At 35.8% G+C, this 24,740-nt stretch overlaps 1 protein-coding gene across 1 annotated transcript in view; it reads right to left on the bottom strand.

The window, feature by feature from the left end:
• Positions 1 to 24,740, bottom strand: part of LOC111051075 — a 196,233-nt gene that overhangs the window by 19,870 nt on the left and 151,623 nt on the right. The window contains exons 3-4 of the mRNA XM_039432046.1: positions 9,018 to 9,147; positions 7,422 to 7,594 (exon numbers count right to left, since the gene is read on the bottom strand). Coding sequence (XP_039287980.1) covers positions 7,422 to 7,594; positions 9,018 to 9,147 — 303 coding nt within the window. The remainder of the gene's footprint in view (positions 1 to 7,421; positions 7,595 to 9,017; positions 9,148 to 24,740) is intronic.

Below are 24,740 nucleotides of genomic sequence, written 5' to 3' on the forward strand. Positions count from 1 at the left end.
GTAGGTTGTAATTTGAGATTTCGGTTTATTCTGGGCAGAAATTATTGGTAAATAAGGTAAAATGGATTAAGATGTGATTTTTTTTTACTCAGCGGGCCTGAGGTACTGAGGATAATACAGGCGGTATTATCGAGTGGTGACGACGATCTCAGCGGGACTGAGAGGTTTTGGAATCGGGAATTCCAAGGTGCGATTGAATTCGGGAAATTCAATGAAAGAGATAACACAGTTAGGTGAACTGGTGTTACGAACATGGATCGGGCATCCATAGTTTAGTTGTTTAGAAGTTCTTGATTGTAGGCATTTTCGACTATGCTGGCTCTTAAGAGGGCGATAGGGAAATTAGCCATCAAGTAGTGGAAGTATTTCATTTCATGGTTTTGTTCTATTATTTGACTAAGCTAAGGCTGCAAATAGATCTAACCTGAATAATTGAAAGAGAGATAGCTGACTCGCAAGTGTATGCTGGAAAGAGAGAGAAAAAGTGTGGATGGTGTAGATATCAACAAGTGTAAATGAGTGAGAGTGACCAGTGAGAGAGAAAGTAACGGCTTAAGAGAGAAGAAATACTCCTTGGACTGTATGATGAGAACAATGAAAATTAGAGTAGAACAGTAAATCGTAATTATATTATTTTGTGAACGAGAGTAGAAATGAAATTAAAGAAGGCGAAGAAGAACATGAGAAGGAATATAGAATAAACAGTGGTAGAGACAAATGAAAAATAGTTGAAAACGTAATAGATAATTGAATCAATAATGAGTTGGACGTTAAGACTACAATATTGAAAGCTACTCTGAAAATGCAAGCTGGCAGGCTATTGTTTTGAATTTGTAGAGAGATAGAATGTTGTTCCGATATTTCATGATGATGTTAACTGATCAGCGGATACGAGATAATGAAATGACAGTTGATAATGACTTAGGAAATTATTTGAAGTTCTAGGAAATATATTATGCATTCATATTATTTATTGTTGTCTTATGTGAAAAGTGAATATTTTGAGTTGAATTAATTTGAAAGGGCCCGGTCATTTCTATTTTGAGCTACAGTGTTAGTAAATTTTTCTGGGTCTGGCACACCCAACTCTCATGTAAGTTGTGAGTTTTGATGAAATGTTGGAGTGACAACAGTTGAAAAGGTTAGTTCCTGTTGGAAGAAACAGTGATTTGTCTTCTGGGATATCACGGCCTGTCTACAAGAGGCTACTGTGTGCAAGAGTGATGGGGCCATTCTATCTATGCCCCACTCCCGATGACATCATTGCTACTACTGATGTGATGTCCACTGTTCCGGGATGATGCTGACTTCCTGATGTCGCTGAGGCCAGCGAACAGCTGACTGACCTACAACTGACAGCTCTGGCTGCCGGTCCGGCTGATGTCAACCACCTCGGGCTGAAATGCTGGGTGCTACCGTCAAGTGCATGGGTGCACCTCTTCGCCCACCCCCAACCATGTCGGAGGGCTGTTCCAGGTTCCGGCTTCCGGCGTAGATGATGATGTCAACAAAAGATGAGAGTTTCAAGTGTCAAGTTTTTAGAGTGAAAGAGCAAGTGTGAATGAAAAATAAAAATAGTGAAATCGTCTTTTTTAGGGGAGGGGGTAATGTAATAGTGTGATATTGAGAGGGTATTATTGTAGTTGTTTTTGTGTTTCTTATATTGTTTTTCAGGTTTTTGAACTGAAATGAACTTTGATTTTACTGTTTGTTGAACCCTGCGTTTTAGTGTGAGAATATTTGACTCTGTCTTGTTGGAATTTGCTAACTTGTTGCCTAGTTGTCAAAATTAAAGCAATTTTCGTGCATTTTTCAAATGCAGTTTCAATTTCTTGTCGAAAAAGCTACTGTATTTGGGAATTGTACGACCATTGACCTTTTTGCAGCTTTGGCTTTTCCACTGAAAGTTATGCTCAACGCTCGTGGAGGGGGAACAATTTTCAGTGAAAAGGCCACAGTTGGTATTGAGACGCGAACGAAAAAACATGTAACGGTGTGCGAGCTCGGTCCTCTGAATGGGCCCATTTCCCATTCAGAGGGACAAATTGAAAAGTTTTTTTTAGTTATCAGTAATTTTTATGTAGTTATATAGAAACCAAAATTTTATATAGTTAGTGAGAGTAGAACCAGGAAATTATTTGTGCGTATTAGTTCCTTTATAGTGAGTTTTCTTAAATCGTATGTGTGTGTTTCTGAAGAGTCGAAGTTTGAATATTGTTAAAATGGTGAGTGCCGAACTTTTGTTGTTTTTCTTATAAAGCTCATAATTTAATTTCATAGAATGACCGAGGCCCAAATTTAAATGCAGCAAGTTAGCAGGTTCCCAAAATGTATAAATTGAATATACCTTCTTTTTCTGAATCACTTACTGAGTAACTCTGTTGGAAAATTTGACATGATTTCTATTGATTCGTAAATGAGTCCATTAAACCTGAGGTTAAATTTTAAAGGTATTTTTCATTGAAGTTCCTGGCTCGTAGTTACTATAGTTGCTAGAATAGGTGACAATTAGTTTATGATGATAATCTGTGCATTTGAATGAACGAATCTACTAAAAGCTCCCAACCAATCAAGGATTCAAATAGAGATTTAATAGTATAATTTTGGTAAATATTATAGAAGAGAAGAAAAACCCTCCTCCATTTACATTGGTGCGCAGCGGTGGTATAGACTGCAAAAAAAAATGTCTATCAAACCACATGTATTTTTATATATTTCATATTTGGAAGATTAACTCAATAGAGACAAAGATATCTCCGGTTACAGAAATGATGTCAGGTGTGGTGTAGGGTTAAAAATACCTCCACCGGTTACATAATGGTGTCATATGTGTGGGGTTTGTCTGCAAAAATGACAAACATTCAAATGTCAGATTAATCAATAGTTTTGTGGATTGATGAGAAGTATTGAGAAAACAACCTGTTTCAAAAGGAATAATTTCATAGCAACACGAGCAGGAACATGAAGTATAAAATTTTATTGTGATAACATAACCTTGTAAGTAGTGTAATACGTGAAATATTTCGAGATGAAAAGTGTTAGTTTTATAGAATGAATTTTGAAATCAGAGAATTTATTGATTAAAATTATTTTGTAGTTGAAGATGAAACATCAGTAATCCGTTTTGAGCTTGAGAATATTGCTGCGTGAAATTCTATTCCAATATCTGGAACAATGGGAAAGAAATTTGTAATATGAGCTTTCCGGTAACTGCAAAAGCTGGCAACATTGCACCAGACTGATAGAAAATGTAGAACGCATTGTTTAATAGAGAGAAATTGATTTTTGTTGAATTAAAAAAAAACGTTGTAATGTAATTTTATGTTCAAATGTGATTACCGTAGTTCGTCAAGGAAAATTTTGAGTGGAATTGTTTTAAAATTATGTTTTGTGAGAGATAGTCCAAGGAGGTATGAAGTTGATTTTATATCCAGTTGTATTTCGAGAAAAAAAATATATGTGCGGGAGATTGAGATGATTAGATTTCATATTATGGAAGAATGATGAATGAATAGTATTATTTCCGCCCGTTTGAACTGAATACTCACTTTACGGCTGGATCGAGTAGGTTGTAATTTGAGATTTCGGTTTATTCTGGGCAGAAATTATTGGTAAATAAGGTAAAATGGATTAAGATGTGATTTTTTTTTACTCAGCGGGCCTGAGGTACTGAGGATAATACAGGCGGTATTATCGAGTGGTGACGACGATCTCAGCGGGACTGAGAGGTTTTGGAATCGGGAATTCCAAGGTGCGATTGAATTCGGGAAATTCAATGAAAGAGATAACACAGTTAGGTGAACTGGTGTTACGAACATGGATCGGGCATCCATAGTTTAGTTGTTTAGAAGTTCTTGATTGTAGGCATTTTCGACTATGCTGGCTCTTAAGAGGGCGATAGGGAAATTAGCCATCAAGTAGTGGAAGTATTTCATTTCATGGTTTTGTTCTATTATTTGACTAAGCTAAGGCTGCAAATAGATCTAACCTGAATAATTGAAAGAGAGATAGCTGACTCGCAAGTGTATGCTGGAAAGAGAGAGAAAAAGTGTGGATGGTGTAGATATCAACAAGTGTAAATGAGTGAGAGTGACCAGTGAGAGAGAAAGTAACGGCTTAAGAGAGAAGAAATACTCCTTGGACTGTATGATGAGAACAATGAAAATTAGAGTAGAACAGTAAATCGTAATTATATTATTTTGTGAACGAGAGTAGAAATGAAATTAAAGAAGGCGAAGAAGAACATGAGAAGGAATATAGAATAAACAGTGGTAGAGACAAACGAAAAATAGTTGAAAACGTAATAGATAATTGAATCAATAATGAGTTGGACGTTAAGACTACAATATTGAAAGCTACTCTGAAAATGCAAGCTGGCAGGCTATTGTTTTGAATTTGTAGAGAGATAGAATGTTGTTCCGATATTTCATGATGATGTTAACTGATCAGCGGATACGAGATAATGAAATGACAGTTGATAATGACTTAGGAAATTATTTGAAGTTCTAGGAAATATATTATGCATTCATATTATTTATTGTTGTCTTATGTGAAAAGTGAATATTTTGAGTTGAATTAATTTGAAAGGGCCCGGTCATTTCTATTTTGAGCTACAGTGTTAGTAAATTTTTCTGGGTCTGGCACACCCAACTCTCATGTAAGTTGTGAGTTTTGATGAAATGTTGGAGTGACAACAGTTGAAAAGGTTAGTTCCTGTTGGAAGAAACAGTGATTTGTCTTCTGGGATATCACGGCCTGTCTACAAGAGGCTACTGTGTGCAAGAGTGATGGGGCCATTCTATCTATGCCCCACTCCCGATGACATCATTGCTACTACTGATGTGATGTCCACTGTTCCGGGATGATGCTGACTTCCTGATGTCGCTGAGGCCAGCGAACAGCTGACTGACCTACAACTGACAGCTCTGGCTGCCGGTCCGGCTGATGTCAACCACCTCGGGCTGAAATGCTGGGTGCTACCGTCAAGTGCATGGGTGCACCTCTTCGCCCACCCCCAACCATGTCGGAGGGCTGTTCCAGGTTCCGGCTTCCGGCGTAGATGATGATGTCAACAAAAGATGAGAGTTTCAAGTGTCAAGTTTTTAGAGTGAAAGAGCAAGTGTGAATGAAAAATAAAAATAGTGAATTCGTCTTTTTTAGGGGAGGGGGTAATGTAATAGTGTGATATTGAGAGGGTATTATTGTAGTTGTTTTTGTGTTTCTTATATTGTTTTTCAGGTTTTTGAACTGAAATGAACTTTGATTTTACTGTTTGTTGAACCCTGCGTTTTAGTGTGAGAATATTTGACTCTGTCTTGTTGGAATTTGCTAACTTGTTGCCTAGTTGTCAAAATTAAAGCAATTTTCGTGCATTTTTCAAATGCAGTTTCAATTTCTTGTCGAAAAAGCTACTGTATTTGGGAATTGTACGAGCATTGACCTTTTTGCAGCTTTGGCTTTTCCACTGAAAGTTGTGCTCAACGCTCGTGGAGGGGGAACAATTTTCAGTGAAAAGGCCACAGTTGGTATTGAGACGCGAACGAAAAAACATGTAACGGTGTGCGAGCTCGGTCCTCTGAATGGGCCCATTTCCCATTCAGAGGGACAAATTGAAAAGTTTTTTTTAGTTATCAGTAATTTTTATGTAGTTATATAGAAACCAAAATTTTATATAGTTAGTGAGAGTAGAACCAGGAAATTATTTGTGCGTATTAGTTCCTTTATAGTGAGTTTTCTTAAATCGTATGTGTGTGTTCTGAAGAGTCGAAGTTTGAATATTGTTAAAATGGTGAGTGCTGAACTTTTGTTGTTTTTCTTATAAAGCTCATAATTTAATTTCATAGAATGACCGAGGCCCAAATTTAAATGCAGCAAGTTAGCAGGTTCCCAAAATGTATAAATTGAATATACCTTCTTTTTCTGAATCACTTACTGAGTAACTCTGTTGGAAAATTTGACATGATTTCTATTGATTCGTAAATGAGTCCATTAAACCTGAGGTTAAATTTTAAAGGTATTTTTCATTGAAGTTCCTGGCTTGTAGTTACTATAGTTGCTAGTTGCTAAAATAAGTGACAATTAGGTAATGATGATAATCTGTGCATTTGAATGAACGAATCCACTAAAAGCTCCCAACCAATCAAGGATTCAAATAGAGATTTAATAGTATAATTTTGGTAAATATTATAGAAGAGAAGAAAAATCCTCCTCCATTTACATTGGTGCGCAGCGGTGGTATAGACTGCAAAAATGTCTATCAAACCACATGTATTTTTATATATTTCATATTTGGAAGATTAACTCAATAGAGACAAAGATATCTCCGGTTACAGAAATGATGTCAGGTGTGGTGTAGGGTTAAAAATACCTCCACCGGTTACATAATGGTGTCATATGTGTGGGGTTTGTCTGCAAAAATGACAAACATTCAAATGTCAGATTAATCAATAGTTTTGTGGATTGATGAGAAGTATTGAGAAAACAACCTGTTTCAAAAGGAATAATTTCATAGCAACACGAGCAGGAACATGAAGTATAAAATTTTATTGTGATAACATAACCTTGTAAGTAGTGTAATACGTGAAATATTTCGAGATGAAAAGTGTTAGTTTTATAGAATGAATTTTGAAATCAGAGAATTTATTGATTAAAATTATTTTGTAGTTGAAGATGAAACATCAGTAATCCGTTTTGAGCTTGAGAATATTGCTGCGTGAAATTCTATTCCAATATCTGGAACAATGGGAAAGAAATTTGTAATATCATTTTAAACCTTGGAACAAACCTCTTGGAACTAACACACATATTATATCTGTTGATTATAGTTAAGGGGGAAGAATACAGGTATTCTTTCTTAGTCATTGAGAGATGGAATACAGTCGTATTCTCTGTACCTTGGATTATAACATGACACTAGGATTACTACCTTGGATTTATTACTAGCATAGACTAAGTTAGATCATTGATTATGATCTATGATCTACTACAAGTATTTGATCTATGGAGCTAGTAAGTAGGCTACTAGCATTGATACCCATGCCTACTGGAATTGAATTGAAACTTATTGCATGGATTGTATCAATTCGAATATTGATTCGACTTGATGATCGATTATATCGATATAATACGCAGAAAGCCACACGAATTAGTTTATTGCTAAAGTGTTCAATTGGAAGTGCAAAGGCGGAATACTGTATCCTTTTATGCTAAAAATAATCTTTATTCAATCCTTGATAAATATAGAAGGCTTAACCAATAGGGTTTACCTTCACAAACGATATTTTTATCAATTTAAGTCAAAATAGAATAGCTTATTAGTCTTAACTAGGTGCTATAAAAATCAAGAAAAAAAATTACTCAGTTTGCATCATATCAATATGGATTCTCGTTTAAATAATACTACAAAAGTAGGATTGGCCTACCTGGATAATAGACGACGTTTTTTCTTCGCACATAATCGGCGTTGGGAATTTTCATTTGGCAGCTGAAGACAGTCGGCGTCTCGAGCGTGTCGTCTGCTATGAGCGCATGCGCAGCAACGTCGAACGTCGTCGATCGCACCGTTGTTGCCACTTTTACTCCGGGAACAGGCACTCTGCAACAAAAATAAATGGCAAAGTTACAATTATTTTGTAGGAAAATAATATACAAATCACATTGCTCCACATTGCTAATTCAAACTATTTAGAATACAATGGAGAAGAAGCATGTTAATCACATTGTGAAATAATGCTAATATCATTTGGAGAGGAATGAAACAATAATTATTGTATTCGTGAGGCTTATCTTTGATGAGGAGTCACTAAAAGGGAAGGGAGATAGAGAAAGAGTCTCAATCAGTCCAATTTTAGCGTTAATGAGCCTCAATCAATTATTAAAATTCAATTCAATGACTTCAATAGAGAAATCATTTTGGAAATGGGATGAGACAATTAAACTGCAGTACTTGAATTATTCATAGGAATCTTGTAAAAACAATCTTTCTCATCTGTATTCTGTGAAAATTCAAGAGAAAACATAAACATAGATTTTGATTCAAATGAGAGAGATTCCAATTCCAGTACTTTTTATCTACATCAATATTATTTCAAAAAGATAAACTGAATGTCACTTACAAGAAGAATTTAAATAAAATTTCCTGTTAAATGGAAAAAATAGGAACTATTATATTGAGGAGGATTGATCACTCACATGGAAATCAATTTCAAACACTTAAAACTTGAAATAAATCTAGTTATTTTAGATAATTTATAGCCGGGTAATACACCAACCTACTCATTTTCATCAAAGCTTCGAAAAGCAGAACTTTTGTGCTTTCATAAATGAATAATGCTATAAATAATCAATGTTATCGTTTCCGTTATCAATACCAAACAATGACATTTTTAAATAGAAAGAAAAATAAAAATCTCGTTACCCTTTTTGAATTATTCAGGCTAATCACAACATGCTTCAACATTTGTCAATGTGAGATTTTTATTTTTCTTCCTATTTTTATTACAAGTAGCCCTATACAGAAAAGAGATAAATGGCATTTTGCCCTATTGAATGGAAAGAATAAGAAATTGTCAAAAAAATTTTATTAAAAGTAGAAAGACCGGTTTCGGTTGTTACACTATTGTCAATCTCTGATAAACTAAAACTAAATACAAGAGCAGCAGAATTAATACTGGTGGGCGAGTTCTGCTATTGGTCTAGGACATGATCGCCTGCCATTGGCCTAGCTAGACAGTTTCCTCCCACTTAACTTTGCATGATAGAAGTGGGAGGAGAGCCAATGGCCGCCAATGGCAGGCGTTCCTGTCCTAGACCAATATGGGTACTCGCTCACTGGAATGAATTCTGCTGCTCTTGTATGATTTTTAGTTTTCATTCCGGTTTTTGACAAATTTTAAAAGTATTTTTATTCAATATTAATAATCACCACAATATCAACTTCTCAACTACTCAAAAAGAGAAAATTTTTTGCACCATCCAACATAATTCTATCACGATATATTACGATTTATTTGGCTTACCTTGTACCCTTATCCCGTTCTATGTACAAAGAAAGGCGTGGCTCAGGTGACACACCCTCAGCTAGACATGTCACGTTGACACTGTCCATGCTAGGCTTCCTCTGTATCACCTCTAGTCGCCTCTCTGGAACTGACAAAATTGGAGAAATGTTACAATTTCAATAGTTAACTTACCGATAATTTCAATCAATATCCAACAATTTCATAATATGATATATTTTCTACTTCCCGTGAATTGATGGAAATAGAACAATGGCATAATGCCATCCGGAAGAATACCTTTGGAATGTGTGAAAGCTCTTGGGACGAGATCATATAAGGCGTTTTCGGAGTCGGCAGGGCGGGAATGGGTTGGTGCATGAAAAAACACCTGAAACCCCCCTAACATGGTTTCACCCTCGAGGATCATGGAGCAACAGTAAAGAGAGATCTTGGGAAACCAAATAAAATTTAGACTCTAAATTTACTCAAGAGAATCTTAATTATTAGAAATCAGTTACTAGAAAGACTGTAACAATCAGCTTTGTCTTTACGGTAACAATCAGATGTTGATGATGATGATGTCATCTACTGCCCTCGAATGGTTTTGTAATTTCATCCGAGAACACTAGCTAGCACTTCACGGGTTTAAAAACACTATAAATTACTCTCTCATTTCGATGTAATCGAAAACTGTTTCCCACATGAATAGTTTCTGATATTTCTTTTGGTGTGAATATCCATTGAAGGATTGGGCACAAAGTAGAAGGAATTCTCTATCATTCTCTGTGGATTGGGCTGCTTACATACAGAGGAGCAACCGGGTTCTAAAAACAAGAAGGAAACGGGAGTTGCTATCTCACAAAATAGAAATTTGAACGGTATTGTTCATAGTGAGGTGATAGTAACACGTCTAGTGAAATACAAATAAAACTATGCAATTATACATTGGATCTAAAACATTTTATTTGGAATTGTTTATTTTTCAGACAGGCATGATCCATGGATCATAAATCATACCCGTATATCAAGCTGAATGAACATTCCACCTCCTGTGATACCCCACAGGTCTCCACCAATATCTTGTCAGCTACCACCATTCACCAAGCCAGTCTACTGTTCATGACTCTTTACGCTTCGCTATGCACGCTGCTAGTAATTTGAATAATATTTGCACTGCGCACCAAGAGTGGTTCACATCAAACTGTCACCTCCCCTCACAAATCACATCACAATGTTTCCCATACAAACAATGCTGACAGTTTGAATCTCATCATACACATCAGCGATGGCAACTGCACACACATGACACAACACACACGCACCAACACACACGCGCACTCACTGTTTACATTGGTTATCGGTGATGGTGGAACGTGTTGACTCATTGAAAACAAGTAATTATCCTTGGTTTCTGGCAGCGGGAGCCAAACCGCGCTTCGCTTCATCGAGATTGTAATCCCCCCCTGGTTCTGTGGAGCGCGAGCTCCAGGGTTCAGAGCACTGCGATGCTTCCAGAGTTCTGGTTCATCAGCGCCTATAATTGCTGGTCAGTTCATACTATATATACTGACACTCTTCGTCTGCTGACTGTATACCTATACTACGCACCCGATTTCATAATATTTGGCAGATCGAAGCTCCCGATGGAGTTCCCCCCTCTCACATTGTTCTTCACTCATTCTATTACACAGATTCTCTGTTTCACTTTCCCTTTGTACTCCTGTATTTACTATTTTTAGTGGATTCTCATGTTCTGGATTTAACCTCGATGTTTCTTCTGAATTTTCCCACTCCCGGTGCTACCTTGCTACATCCTCGATATTTATCTTCCTCTTTTTTTCTCTCTCCGGTTTGCTCTCTCTAGTCTCTGTTCTAGTAGAGAGTTCTAGCTCTCTGTTTTGGTAGAGAGTTAGTGGGGAGGATATTTTTAATATTCTTTCCGAAGAATGGACATTGATAGGTTACAAAGCTCCGCCAATTTATGTAGATGCATAACAATATAATTATTATATTACAAATTGCTTTTTCATATTTACAGTTCAATAATTATTTTCTTAGTCTATATTATGTAAATTCATCAATAATTTTGCTGTATTGTAAGCTATTGTATATAAGTGTATAAGCCAGTATATTGTAATCTACATAAATAAAGTACTCAATCAATCAATCAATTCTATTGAGCCACCTTTTTCCACATCTCCGATTATTCTCATGTCTGGAAGTCCTTGTCTCCTTTATTTGCTATTCCATCTTTTCTTTTACTCTCGTTCCACTTTTCTCTCGATTGCTCCTTTCTCTTTCTATTCTGTCTCATATTTCCTTTCCATTTTCTTCATGATAACTTCTTTCTCGTTCCAACCTTTCCTAGATTTCCGTTACAATTCCTCCTCAATTGTCCTTACCAGCATACTGTTCTCTTGTTAACTTGTGTCTCTCTATATTCCAAATTCTCCTCATGTTTATACATTCTTGATCATTGTATCACAGTCCTCTCTCACATTTGGTAGATAGTTAGTGGGGAGGATATTTTTAATATTCTTTCCGAAGAATGGACATTGATATGTCCAAAGCTCCGCCAGTTTATGTAGATGCATAACAATATAATTATCTATAGCTATTACAAATTGCTTTTCTCATTTCATATACAGTTCAATAATTATTTTCTTAGTCTATATTATGTAAATTCATATTATAATTTTGCTGTATTGTAAGCTATCGTATATAAGTATATAAGCCAGTATATATTGTAATCTACATAAATAAAGTACTCAATCAATCACAGACCCACTTCAATCTATCTCTTTCCTCTTTTTTATATTTTTCGTGCAAGATCTTCCTCTCAACCCTAATGGATATTTTTATTTTAAACAATCGTTACTAGTTACACATTTTCAAATCCATATCCACCTTCCTTCCTCCCTTTGCTATTGTTTTAATGGTGTTATACCATTTATGTATTTTGTAATGTTTTTTCCGTCAATAGGTCTGTAAAGACCTGGCACAGCTTTTCATTTTAATTTCAAACGGCATTATAATTTCATTTTCATTTCACATCTTCATTATAATATTATAATTTTCACGTGTTTGAAGTAGAATCAATCGATCAATCTCTTTCTTTGGGTATCTCTATGTTTCCTTGAGTTTCACATGTTCACTCTTCATCCTGATTTTTATATTCTCAACTACATGTATCTCTTATACTGCATCACTACTCAATATTATGATTTTTCTCTCTCACAGTTCAGTTTGATATTGTAGCTTACTGCTTCAAAGTGTTCTGAAGTGTTTAACGTGCTGTTTGTGATGATTTGTTCAACCACTTTGTTCAAGTCACTTTTCTCTATTTTCCCTCTCTTATTAATTACTCTATTCCTCATATAACTACTTTTCTACCTCTATTCTCTACCTATCTCTCTAATCCCATGATTCTTTTAGACTTTTCTCCACTTCTCTTATAACTTCCTTCTTTCTCTTTCCTCGTTTATGTCCGTCACTATCCTCTTCTACCAATCTCTCTCTCTCTCTTTTTTGTAGAGAGTTGGTTCGAATATTCTTTCCGAAGAATGGACATTATGATATGTCCAAAGCTCCGCCAATTTATGTAGATGCATAACAATATAATTATTATTATCTATAGTTATTATATTACAAATTGCTTTTCCATATCATATACAGTTCAATAATTATTCTCTTAGTCTATATTACGTAAATTCATCTATAATTTTGCTGTATTGTGAGCTATTGTATATAAGTGTATAAGCCAGTATATATTGTAATCTACATAAAGTACTCAATCAATCAATCATATATTCCTCATATAACTACTTTTCTACCTCTATTCTCTTCTATCACTCTATTTCCATTATTCTTTCACTCTTTTATCCTTTACCCCACTTCTCTTATTACTCCTTTATCTCTCCTCCCTCGTTTCTGTGCTTCACTCTCTTCTTCTACTCTAGATCACTCTAGATCCTCTCATCTCTCCCCTCGTCAATCTCTCTACTGTTTCTCTCTCACTCATGCTTCTTCTGAATATTCGTATCTCTTGACGGTCATTTCTTCACTACCTTTCTCTCACTCATGACTCTGATACAATAATCTATTCATCTCTCTTCTCGTTCATCTCTCCACTATTTGTCTCTCGCTCATCCTGCCTCTCTGTCTCTTAACTGACTGTGGATTTGAGTACGCCATTTTGTGTCGGTTATGCGTTCGCTAATTGCGATCAGCTCGTTATTCGGACCATCGAGTCTCGAAATCGAAGCTAGCTGAGTGGCGCCAAATTTAAATGCCGGCTAAATGAACACGCCCGCCCCAAATACGCCTTGAACCCCGGTTGATGGCTTCCATGCTCTATGCTGGTAGTTGCTCTGTTCATCAACCCAAAATGCAGGAAATAGAAATGTCCAGGAATAGGGAACACAGGACGGACTTTCCAGTATTCATGTGAGCTAGCATTTAAAACTTCTTCTTCATGTATCAAGATTAGGAGTTTGATGGAAAAAGGGCACTAAGAACTCCAGGCACTTTTTCCGTCAAAGTGTTCAGTGGATTCGCCGCCATTTTCTCTATATGTGTACAAATTTTCATACCCCTATGTTTTTACTTTCCTTGCCCTATTACCATAGGTAAGGAAAGTATTGCCGTCCGAAAAAATTAAGGTACCCCAATTTCTAAATTTCTATACGTTTCAAGGTCCCCTGAGTCCAAAAAAGTGGTTTTTGGGTATTGGTCTGTATGTGTGTGTGTGTATGAGTGTATGTGTGTCTGTGTACACGATATCTCATCTCCCAATCAACGGAATGACTTGAAATTTGAAACTTAAGGTCCTTACACTATAAGGATCCGACACGAACAATTTCGATCCAATGCAATTCAAGATGTCGGCTAAAATAGCGAAAATGTTGTCAAAAACAGTATTTTTCGCGATTTTCTCGAAAACGGCTCCAACGACTCTGATCAAATTCATACCTAAAAAAGTCATTGATAAGCTCTATCGACTGCCACAAGTCCTATATCTGTAAAAATTTCAGGAGCATCGCCCCAACTATGCAAAGTTTGATTTTAGATTCCCAATTATCAGGCTTCAGATGCAATTCAAACAAAGTAAAATTAAGTGGAAAGATTCAGCATGAAAATTTCTACAATTTATGTTCAGTAACATTTTCACCTAAAATTGGAAATAAGCTCGGAATGCGAGAAAATAAGGTTATTCAATTGCAAACTGTTGGCAATTCTATTGAATTCTATTTCTATTGAATCATTCACTATGAGAGATAGCAGACTTCGTGTGTCTGCAGCGCTATTGTCCTGTCACCAGCTGTCTCAGATCTTAGAATAGTACATTTGATATGCGCGGGAACACTAGCGTCAGTTGATCAATTTTCATAACGTCAAGGAAAGTTGTGTGAGTGCGCCACACCAGATTTTTTCTGGACGATGCGTCGACGATTTCAAGAGAACAGTGTCAAACGCTAGAGCATGAATAGTTTCATCTTATGTAACTTGAATTAACTTATCTACTCTTTTTTACAATGGAGCACAATCGGGAGCAAAAATCTAGGACATACCTTCTACTATTTCTCTACTAATTCAGGTAACATTGAAAGTCCATATGAGGTTATTTAATCATTCAGAAGAATTACACAACTTACAGAAAAGTATCACAGGCTTATAAGCCCAAAACGGTTCCAATTCTAATTCATACAACAGTCCAAATGTAGCTAGGTTATGTGTCACTTAACATTCATCAATTACACACTCCATTTACAATTCAAAACACACAAAAATCGTTTGCTCATAATAGAAAATTATTTTAAATAATTATTGAAAATTAAAATTTAAATTATTTATAATTTGCTAGGTTATGTCTTCTATATAATATAGAAGATATACTAGGTTATATCTTTGACAGCTTTTTTCTCAAGACATGGTTTTTGCACATGGGCTCTTCTTCCATCAAACTTCTTGATTGCACAAGATTCCAACCATCAAACCACGACTCAAAGAATCTTCCCTTCCGGCACCGAGGTGAGAATCGCAATAATGTGCACAAAACATACATGGAGTATTCTATCATTTCCTAGTTCAAGTGCATGCTATTCAAATCTGCTAGTTTCTTTATTTTTAGAGAGATTATAAGGATTTGAATGATGTTGTTATTCGAAAAATTGATACTTATTTATTTACTAGGTAAAAATGCTGAAACAATACATTGATCGGAAAAGAAAAATCTGGTGTGGCGCACTCACACAACTTTCCTTGCCGTTATTAGAATTGATCAACTGACGCTAGTGTCCACGCGCATCTCAAGTCTACTTATAAACAAAGATCTGAGACAGCTGGTGACAGGACTATAACGCTGGAGACATACGAGGTCTGCTATCTCTTCAAAGTGAATCATCTAATAGAATCAACAGATGCCAACAGTTTGCTTATTGAAATAATAACATTTTCTCGAATTTCGTGATTATTTTCAATTTTAGGTAAAAATGTTACTGAACATTAATTGTAGAGATTTATATGCTCAATCTCTTCAACTCAATTTTTTTCGGTTAAATTGTATCTGAAGCCTGATAATTGGGAATCTGAAATCCAACTTTGCATAGATGGGGTGGAGCTCCTGAAATTTTTACAGATATGGGACTTGTGGCAATTGATAGAGCTCATCAATGACTACTCCAGGTATGAATTTAATCGAAATCGTTGGAGTCATTTTCGAGAAAATCGCGAAAAACCCTGTTTTTGACAACTTTTCCGACATTTCAGCCGCCATTTTGAATTGCATTAGAAATTGTTCGTGTCGGAACCTTATATTGTAAGGACCTTACGTTCCAAATTTCAAGTCATTCCGTTGATTGGGAGATGAGATATCGTGTACACACACACACACTCACACACACACACACACATACAACATACAGACCAATATCCAAAAACCACTTTTTTGGACTCAGGGGACCTTGAAACGTATAGAAATTTAGAAATTGGGGTACCGTAATTTTTTCGGAGAGCAATACTTTCCTTACCTATGGTAATAGGGCAAGGAAAGTAAAAATCTCCCAAAACTTCTTCAATTTCCTAATTTAGTTTCAAATAATTGAATCGATATTAAAACATCAATTCAGCATTCACACACTTAATAGACAAGAACCACGTTCGAATTCCGCCTGTTCATGTTACTAATATTCAACAACACAGAATCACTGCTGAGTTCTCACCACTCGGTACTCACATCCCAGAATTTTCCCCAACTTTCGCAAAATTCCCTGCTTAATTTCGTGAAAACAGGATGCAGCATGCTATAGCAAGCATCCTCGCGCAGAGTTCAAAACAAATATGTTTTATTCGTGATCTGTCAAGAGCAGTTAAGCAAATGTTTTGAAGTTCATCCGCGCACCGCGCCGTAAATTGAATCTGTTCCAACGAGGCAGGCACAAGTTTCCGGCTGCCTTTCGTCTCATGAGTGGTATGCAGACAGAAAGAAAAAGAAGAAGAAGAGAAGAAGAAGAAGAAGAAGAAGAAGAAGAAGAAGAAGAAGAAGAAGAAGAAGGAAGAAGAAGAAGAAGAAGAAGAAGAAGAAGAAGAGGAAGAAGAAGTGGAATAAGAAGAAGGTGGTGGAAAGGAAGATTTTTCGTGGGAGAAATGGGAAAAGTTGAGGCAAACAAATCGATTGCGCAGTTAGCATTCATACATCTTGCTTGCGTCGCACATAGATGCGATGCGATGCGTCCTCTTCGAGAAAAATAGAAAGTGTGGGGATGGAATAATTGTTCATTCATTCATTCTGGGGAGAGATTGAGGCGGAGGAGGTTCGAATGGAGAGAAGAAGACGAGGGAATGAAGATGAGCAAATTATGAATGAATATCAGCAAATTATGAATGTATATCAGAAAATTGATAATAAGAGGATATGAGCAGATAATGGAAGATGATTAAGTAATAAATGAACGGGAAGAAAGTATAATAATGAAGGAAGGGAGAGAATGATTTGAGAGAAGTAAGGAATAATGAACATTGAAAAATTAAATAGATGGTAGATATAGTTGGAGAGGAAGACGGATGAATGTAGAGAGAAGTGGTTGATCGATTGATTGATTTAGTACTCTAACTATGTAGATTACAATATATACTGGCTTATACACTTATATACAATAGCTTACAATACAGCAAAATCATAGATAAATTTACATAATATAGACTAAGAAAATAATTATTGAACTGTATATGAAATTCAATGAAAAAAACAATTTGTAATAACTATAGATAATTATATTGTTATGCATCTACATAAATTGGCGAATATATATATTCGAACATATCAATGTCCATTCCTCGGAAAGAATATTAAAAATATCCATTAATTAAACTGAGGATTCATTTATAAATGGAAATATTGTAAAAGTTTCAATTAATATGAATATTTAAGAAAAAAAATTGATAAAGTGGAATAATTATATAGGTAGATAAGATCAAATCATTGATTAATAAAATGGAGTAGGCTGAAAGTACATCAGGGTAATCAACTTTCAGTAATATACAGGAGTATGCAGTGGATAATTAAAATAACATGAGTTAATAATATATATATATATATATATTATTTATTCTATAACTGGTTCATAGGTTTGTATTGGTGAGATGGGTGAGGGATGGTTGTCATGTGATCGTTCTAGGGCCGGACAGTTTCAGTCATTAGTTCAAAAAAATTTTTTTTTAAAGTCAGAATGAAGCTCGCTCGGCTCTTGATGGACCTGATAGAAACAGGAAGTGCATTCCATGCACAACAGGCACTGACTAAAAAGGATTTTGTGAAAATAGTGATTCGATGGTTGGGTATCCTTAACGTACTTTCTCCGGTTCTAGTATGTGAAGCATCTATCCTCCTACTTTCAGAAACAAATTTGAAATCATCTTTGAAATAGTTCGGAATTCCGTATTCCAAGATATCCCTAACAAGCTAGACTATTCGAGAACGTCTTTGATCGGGAAGCTGGGGGGTGAGAGTGAATGAAAATAAGCAAATAATGAAAGAATATTATAAGGAAATGATGTATAGGAGAAAAGAATGATAATCGAGGGAAGGAGAGAATGATTAAAGAAAAGTAAGGAATAATAAACATTGGAAAATTCAGTAGAATGCAATCATAGCTATTCCATATCAATATCGAGGTAAGCGGTGGAAGAATGTTGAATGTGGTAAGTCATTCCTACAGCATAGTATACAGCAAGAAGGTAGAGATTAATGGAAAATTTCAATGGTGAAGACATAACAAACTATACTGAAAACATATTACAAACATCACAAAGAAATAAATATACATTTACGTGCGATTGAAGAAGATACTCCATCTCATTAAAGATAAAAATGAATAAGTTAGTTAGAAGATGGTTATCTGAAGATTTTTTCACTACTCTGGATGACACGCTTCAAATTAGGTTCTGGGTTGTTGGTTGATCACAACTGTCTCAGACGCATTTTTACTCTCTCTTAAATCTTCATCTCTATATCTTCTCTGTTTTAAGATAGCTATCTGAAGATTTTTTTTACAACTTTGGATGACACTCTTTAAATCAGGTGCTGAGTTGTTGGTTGATCACAACTGTCTCAGACGCATTTTTACTCTCTCTTACATCTTCATCTCTATATCTTCTCTGTTTCAAGATAGCTATCTGAAGATTTTTTTACCACTTTGGATGACACTCTTTAAATCAGGTGCTGAGTTGTTGGTTGATCACAACTGTCTCAGACGCATTTTGACTCTCTCTTACTATCTTCATCTCTATATCCTCATCGTTCCATTTTCTCCACTCTTGTAAGCAACCTGAATCATGGATATCAGACTGCAATGAGTGAGGAGAGATTTAATACAGAAGGCATACTACAGTAAAAAATCTGGTGTGGTGCACTCACACAACTTTCCTAGCCGTTATGAAAATTTATCAACTGACGTTAGAGTTCCCGCACATCTCAAGTTTACTTTTCTGAGATCTGAGCCAGCTGGTGACAGGACAATAGCGCTGAAGACACACGAAGTCTGAAATCTCTTCATAGTGAATGATTTAATAGAATCGACAGTTGCTAACAGTTTGCAATTGAATAATCTTATTTTCTCGAATTTCGAGCTTATTTTCAATTTCAGGTGAAAATGTTACTGGACATTAATTGTAGAGATTCTCATGCTCAATCTATTCCACACAATTTTTTTCGTTTAAATTGTATCTGAAACCTGATAATTGAGAATCTTATATCAAACTTTGCATAGCTGGGGCGGAGCTCCTGAAATTTTTACAGATATGGGACTAGTGGCAGTTGATAGAACTTATCAATGACTAATTCAGGTGTGAATTTGATCAAAATCGTTGGAGCCGTTTTCGAGAAAATCGCGAAAAACCCTGTTTTTGACAACATTTTCGCCATTTTAGCCGCCATCTTTAATTAAATTTGATCAAAATTGCTCGTGTCGGATCCTTATATTGTAAGGACCTCAAGTTCCAAATTCCAAGTCATCCCGTTAATCGGGAGATGAGATATCGTGTACACAGACCCACATACACTCATACACACACACAACACACACACACACACACACCACACACACACACACAACACACACACACACACACACACACCACACACACACACCACACACACACACACACACACACACACATACAGACCAATACCCAAAACCACTTTTTTGGACTCAGGGGACCTTGAAACGTATAGAAATTTAGAAATTGGGGTACCTTAATTTTTTTCGTAAAGCAATACTTTCCTTACCTATGGTAATAGGGCAAGGAAAGTAAAAACAGAGGATTGACGAAATGTCGTATTGCTGCAACTGTGGTTATCCTTACAATCCTCAATATAATTTTGTTTTCGTATCACACATTCTGAAACATAGCATCGTTGCATTCTCTCGGAAGACTATATCCAGAGCTCTCTATGTCATCCACATGGAATTTCAACTCATCTCTGTTGAGTTAGGCTTAATCCATTTTCGTTGTATGAGATGTTAGTGATCTCTCCAAGTGACATCTTATAAACACAGCATGTTTGAAGCTATCCGTTTCAAGAGGAAATCTAGAGTAGTTTGACCTTGTATGCTATGCTCTATTATTTGATAGATTGTTTTAATAGACTTTCGGACATGTAGGTTATAGCTTGCAACCACCATGTCTGCAATCCTGTCATTTAGGTTACTACTCCAATATCGATTTCAATATTCCTGTAAACATCGTTAGACCTACTCAATTCATGGAGGAACCTGGGAACAGAATTGCTACTGCCACTTTGTTACTGTCAATGTTTTTATCGTAAAACCTAAATTTATTCGAGAATTTGTAAGGTTTATATTCGTTATCTTAGAAAGGTTTAATAAGGATGAATTGCAGAGATGATCTACCAGCGTGATATTTTCTGTATTTTCTGTAAATTTTAGAAAGTCATTGACTGCTTACTTGTAAGGCCACCTGATACATATTTGGGTATTTGTGCTCTATATATTCTTCGTTATCTTGGAAAGGTTTAATAAGAAAAAAATTGCAGAGATGATCTACCAGCGTGATATTTTCTGTATTTTCTGTAAATTTTAGAGAGTCATTGACTGCTTGCTTGTAAGGACACCTGATACATAATTGGGTATTTGTGCTCTAAATATTCTTCGTTATCTTGGAAAGGTTTAATAAGAAAAAAATTGCAGATATGATCTACCAGCGTGATATTATTTGTATTTGCTGTGGATTTTAGAGAGTCATTGATTGCTTGTTTGTAAGGACTCCTGAAACACTATTATGATTTAATGACACACACTCAATTACAGATTGAAAACGTAACTCGTTACTATAAGGATAGTATACTTTACTATACTATCTACAATCTATTAGTCTATAGAGACTAATAAAGTGCGGAATTAGACAATATACAACTATTTAGTAATCTTGAAATGAGATTTTATTTCAGTTGTCAATATTGCGTCCATATTTTATGATTTATAATATATTTACTAGACTTGAATCGCTACTCCTGTTTGCTGGGTTATCGACTGACCACCGATTGTTCAACAGCATTGACATTTAGCTTGAAATATTAGTTTTTGTTAGTTCAGACTCAACTGACAACTTTATTTAGATACAGGTATTGGCTGGATAACTTCTCAAAAGATAGAGGAATATTTCAAAATCCCTCAAATTGGATAGGTATCGAGATTTCGATTACTATGAACTTCAAAATTAAACTCCTATGGTTCAAAACAATTAGAGGGATTTTTATATGTCTCTATCTTCTGGAAAGTGTATTTATATGTATGTCTCTATCAAAACAATATATATGTCTCTATATGTCTAAACTATATGTCTGAACAATAATATGTCTCTATCAGAACAATATTGTTTTGAACCATAAGGATACCCATCGGGATATCCTGAATTTGAGTCTAGGTCCACATTTATTCCACTCTATCATCTTGATATATATGTTCAATTTTTGTGATTGGTTTCCGAAGCATATACTATACATTTAATAATACTAGTGAATAAATGAATTACATAATATTATAGATTCCACCGATCTGGACAATATTCTATGATCTTCAGAGGCAAATTCATTCTCAATCCTTGCTCAAGTGGAGATTATTTTATAATTCAAACAATAGTTTTGTCACAGCAAATTATACAACATATTATATTGAAGTGTCAATTTATGTAATAGCAAACTTCGCGGACGCACTCCAGTCTCCAGGCTCTCCACGTTACATCCTACTATATATGAATGGATAAAAACAGTAAAATATCAGATAAGAAACCACAAATCACAAAATTTATCATATAATACAGTAGTTTACTAGATGGTTACAAATACATGGATCAACTGCATGGATATCGAGTGTACTCTGATTTATCATAAAATTTCCCTCTGTATGAGTGGACTTTGTAGAAATTAGCCTATTTTGTTTGAAAAACTCTATCACACACAGTTCAAGCATGACATGGTGAAAAGGTGTAGGGAGGGCTCCGAAATATACTAAAAGTTGAGTTTTTATCCCACAAAACATGACCAAAGTAGCTCGAAGACAGTCAATAGCAACTCCACTGGAACTTTACTCATGTAGGGGTGGTTTTACTGGTGTATTTCTGTGGAAATCATATAAAAAAAGGAAATCGGAATCCAGTGAAAGTGCCACGAGGGGCAGAAATCAATGTGCGCGCCGCCCGCCGAGTAAAACCCTTGTCAGTTATAAAACGATAGTATTACAGTGGGGGCTCCCACATGGGCAAGGGGATAAGAAAATATAAGACATTAAGGTAACATATGTCAGCACCCGTGGGAGATGAGAGAGAGAGAGAGCATCTCCGAACAGATCCGAATCCCACGTGACTCCAAATCCTGCCCAGCAGCACAGGAGGATGCCGGAGAGAGATGGACTGATTTCAGAAAGGGAGATAGTGGATGGAAAGAGAAGGGACACCACAGTATGGACTGATTCCAGAGAGGGAGATAGTGGATGGAAAGAGAAGGGACACCAGAGTATGAAAGAGATAGATTCAGAGAAAAATAAAGTGAAAGATTGTGGAGAAGAGATTTGGTATGTGAAAGGAAGATACAGGAAGTGTAAGAGTGGAAGAGAGACCATGTGAGGAATAGAGAGATACAATGTAAGGGAAACAGAAAGATAATGTGAGGTGAAAGATATATGAGGAAGAGAGAGAGAAAGGGATGAAAGGCTGGAAAATGGAAGAGAAGGGAAAATCAGTGTGACCAACATTAATGGAAATGGGAAAAGTGCGGTCGAGATTTGTTTGTTGAGCAGTTTTCCCATTTTCTGAAAAGATGGAATACAGTGTTGGAAGCTGACACTTCCTTCAGAATCGGCTTTCACGGGTATTTCGTAGAGTTGGGGGAGGGGTGTGATGATGTACGTGGCAACGGAAATCTTCCAGAAGTATCACTTCATCAACTACTTTATTACAAAATGTTGTACACTTTTTTGGTATAAGAAAATACTAACATTATTGCTGCTAATCCCAATTTTGTTGATGTGTGATTCTCTGTCTATCTCATATTTTATAATCAATTCTGTTTGTCATTGATCATACCTTATTATTTCATCTTTCTTCCTCTTCATTTTGCCTGATACTTTTGTTTCATTGTGCTTTTCTGTATATTCTATGATGATTATTCTTCTTCTTCTTTGGCTGTGTCTTATCCCATTTAAATGGGGTCGGCATTCCTTTCTCTTATTCTATGATTATTATTATTGAACGAAAATCCAAATTGAATGATGTGGATTATTAGAATTTGAATTATTGCACGATCTCAGTGATTTCATCTGCATTCTTTAATGTGTCATCGTGTTGTCACCGACATTTGATAGGCTATAATGATCTCGTAGATAGAGGTCTAGCGAGTACTGAAAAAAGTGTTGAGCATTCAAATTCAACGTGCAGTTCATGTGCGATTTCTTACAACATAATCTCTCAAACCTTCTACCGTATCATCCTCTCAGGACCGTACACATATGAATTATCTTATTCCGATAACATTACACGTACAGTCGAACCTCCGTATAACGAAGTCGATTATCCCGAGAAAAAATTCGCTGCAGAGAGGTATTCGTTATTGAGAGATTGTTCTGTCAAGAAAACTGCCACGATCTTATGTATCATGACGGTTGAACACAAACTACGGTAATTTTGGCGATAAATACAGTTTAAATACTATAATAACTCAACTTTCCCATCTTTCAATGTTTTATTTGAAAAAAAGTTATTTCCAGTTGAATTTTGCATTTGAATGAAACATAATGTTAATAAGCAACTCACATCTATTCAAACAGTCGAACATGTTGTCTGGTACATTATTTTCGAGTTTTAGTCCTTGCCTGATAATTTTGCAAGCTTCAAGAACTTCTTGATCTGACGGATTTTTCTCCACAGGTTCGTCAAAGCCATCATCATCATCATAGTCAGTTCAAAGGATTAAAATGTGTGTCGAAAGCAAGAATGGGGAAGTCCAGTCCTTTACTTACCTGGTCTACAAATGACAAGGTCTTGGAATTCTATTTCCAGTAACTTTCATTCAATTTCCGACATGTGTTTCAACCTCTATTGACTGTCTACCACCCTATCTTCTTCCTACCTCAATTGCCATTATTTTTAGTCTATTGAACTTTCTGCTGAAACTAAACAATTCCTTGAAAATGACCGTCTGCTTCCTATACACACTACATATTGTATGTTGAAGTCAAGAGGAAACTTTGTTGTTGAGAGGTCCGAAATTCGTTAAATAGAGGTAAATAAGCAGTCAAAACTCTAATATGTCATGGGACCAGGTGAAAATTCGTTATGTAGAGGATTTCGTTAAGTGGAGGTTCGTTATAGAGAGGTTTGTTATTTTGAATACTTAGTTTGACGTTTTGGTGCTGATGGATCAATTTTGTATTTGATTGCTGTGCTGTGAACTGTGCGCTGCATTTAATTCTGTATCTAGAGTCAAGTTTTTATTTAGTAGATCAAGTGATGTACTACACTTTCATAGGAATTCTTGTTGACAATTGGAGGCAATTATGACTTGTGGAAACAATGACAAATTGTATACAATATGAAATAGAGAATGGGAAAGTCAGATGTGTACAAGAATGATTTCTGTTATCAAGCTGCAAGTGTTCATATTCCCCTAAGCGTCTTCCACAAGTATCAATTCATCATTCTTCCAGTTGAAGTACAGACACATTTTCCACA

The sequence above is a fragment of the Nilaparvata lugens genome, chromosome 7 (assembly GCF_014356525.2).
Source record: "Nilaparvata lugens isolate BPH chromosome 7, ASM1435652v1, whole genome shotgun sequence".
NCBI classification, from domain to species: domain Eukaryota; kingdom Metazoa; phylum Arthropoda; class Insecta; order Hemiptera; family Delphacidae; genus Nilaparvata; species Nilaparvata lugens.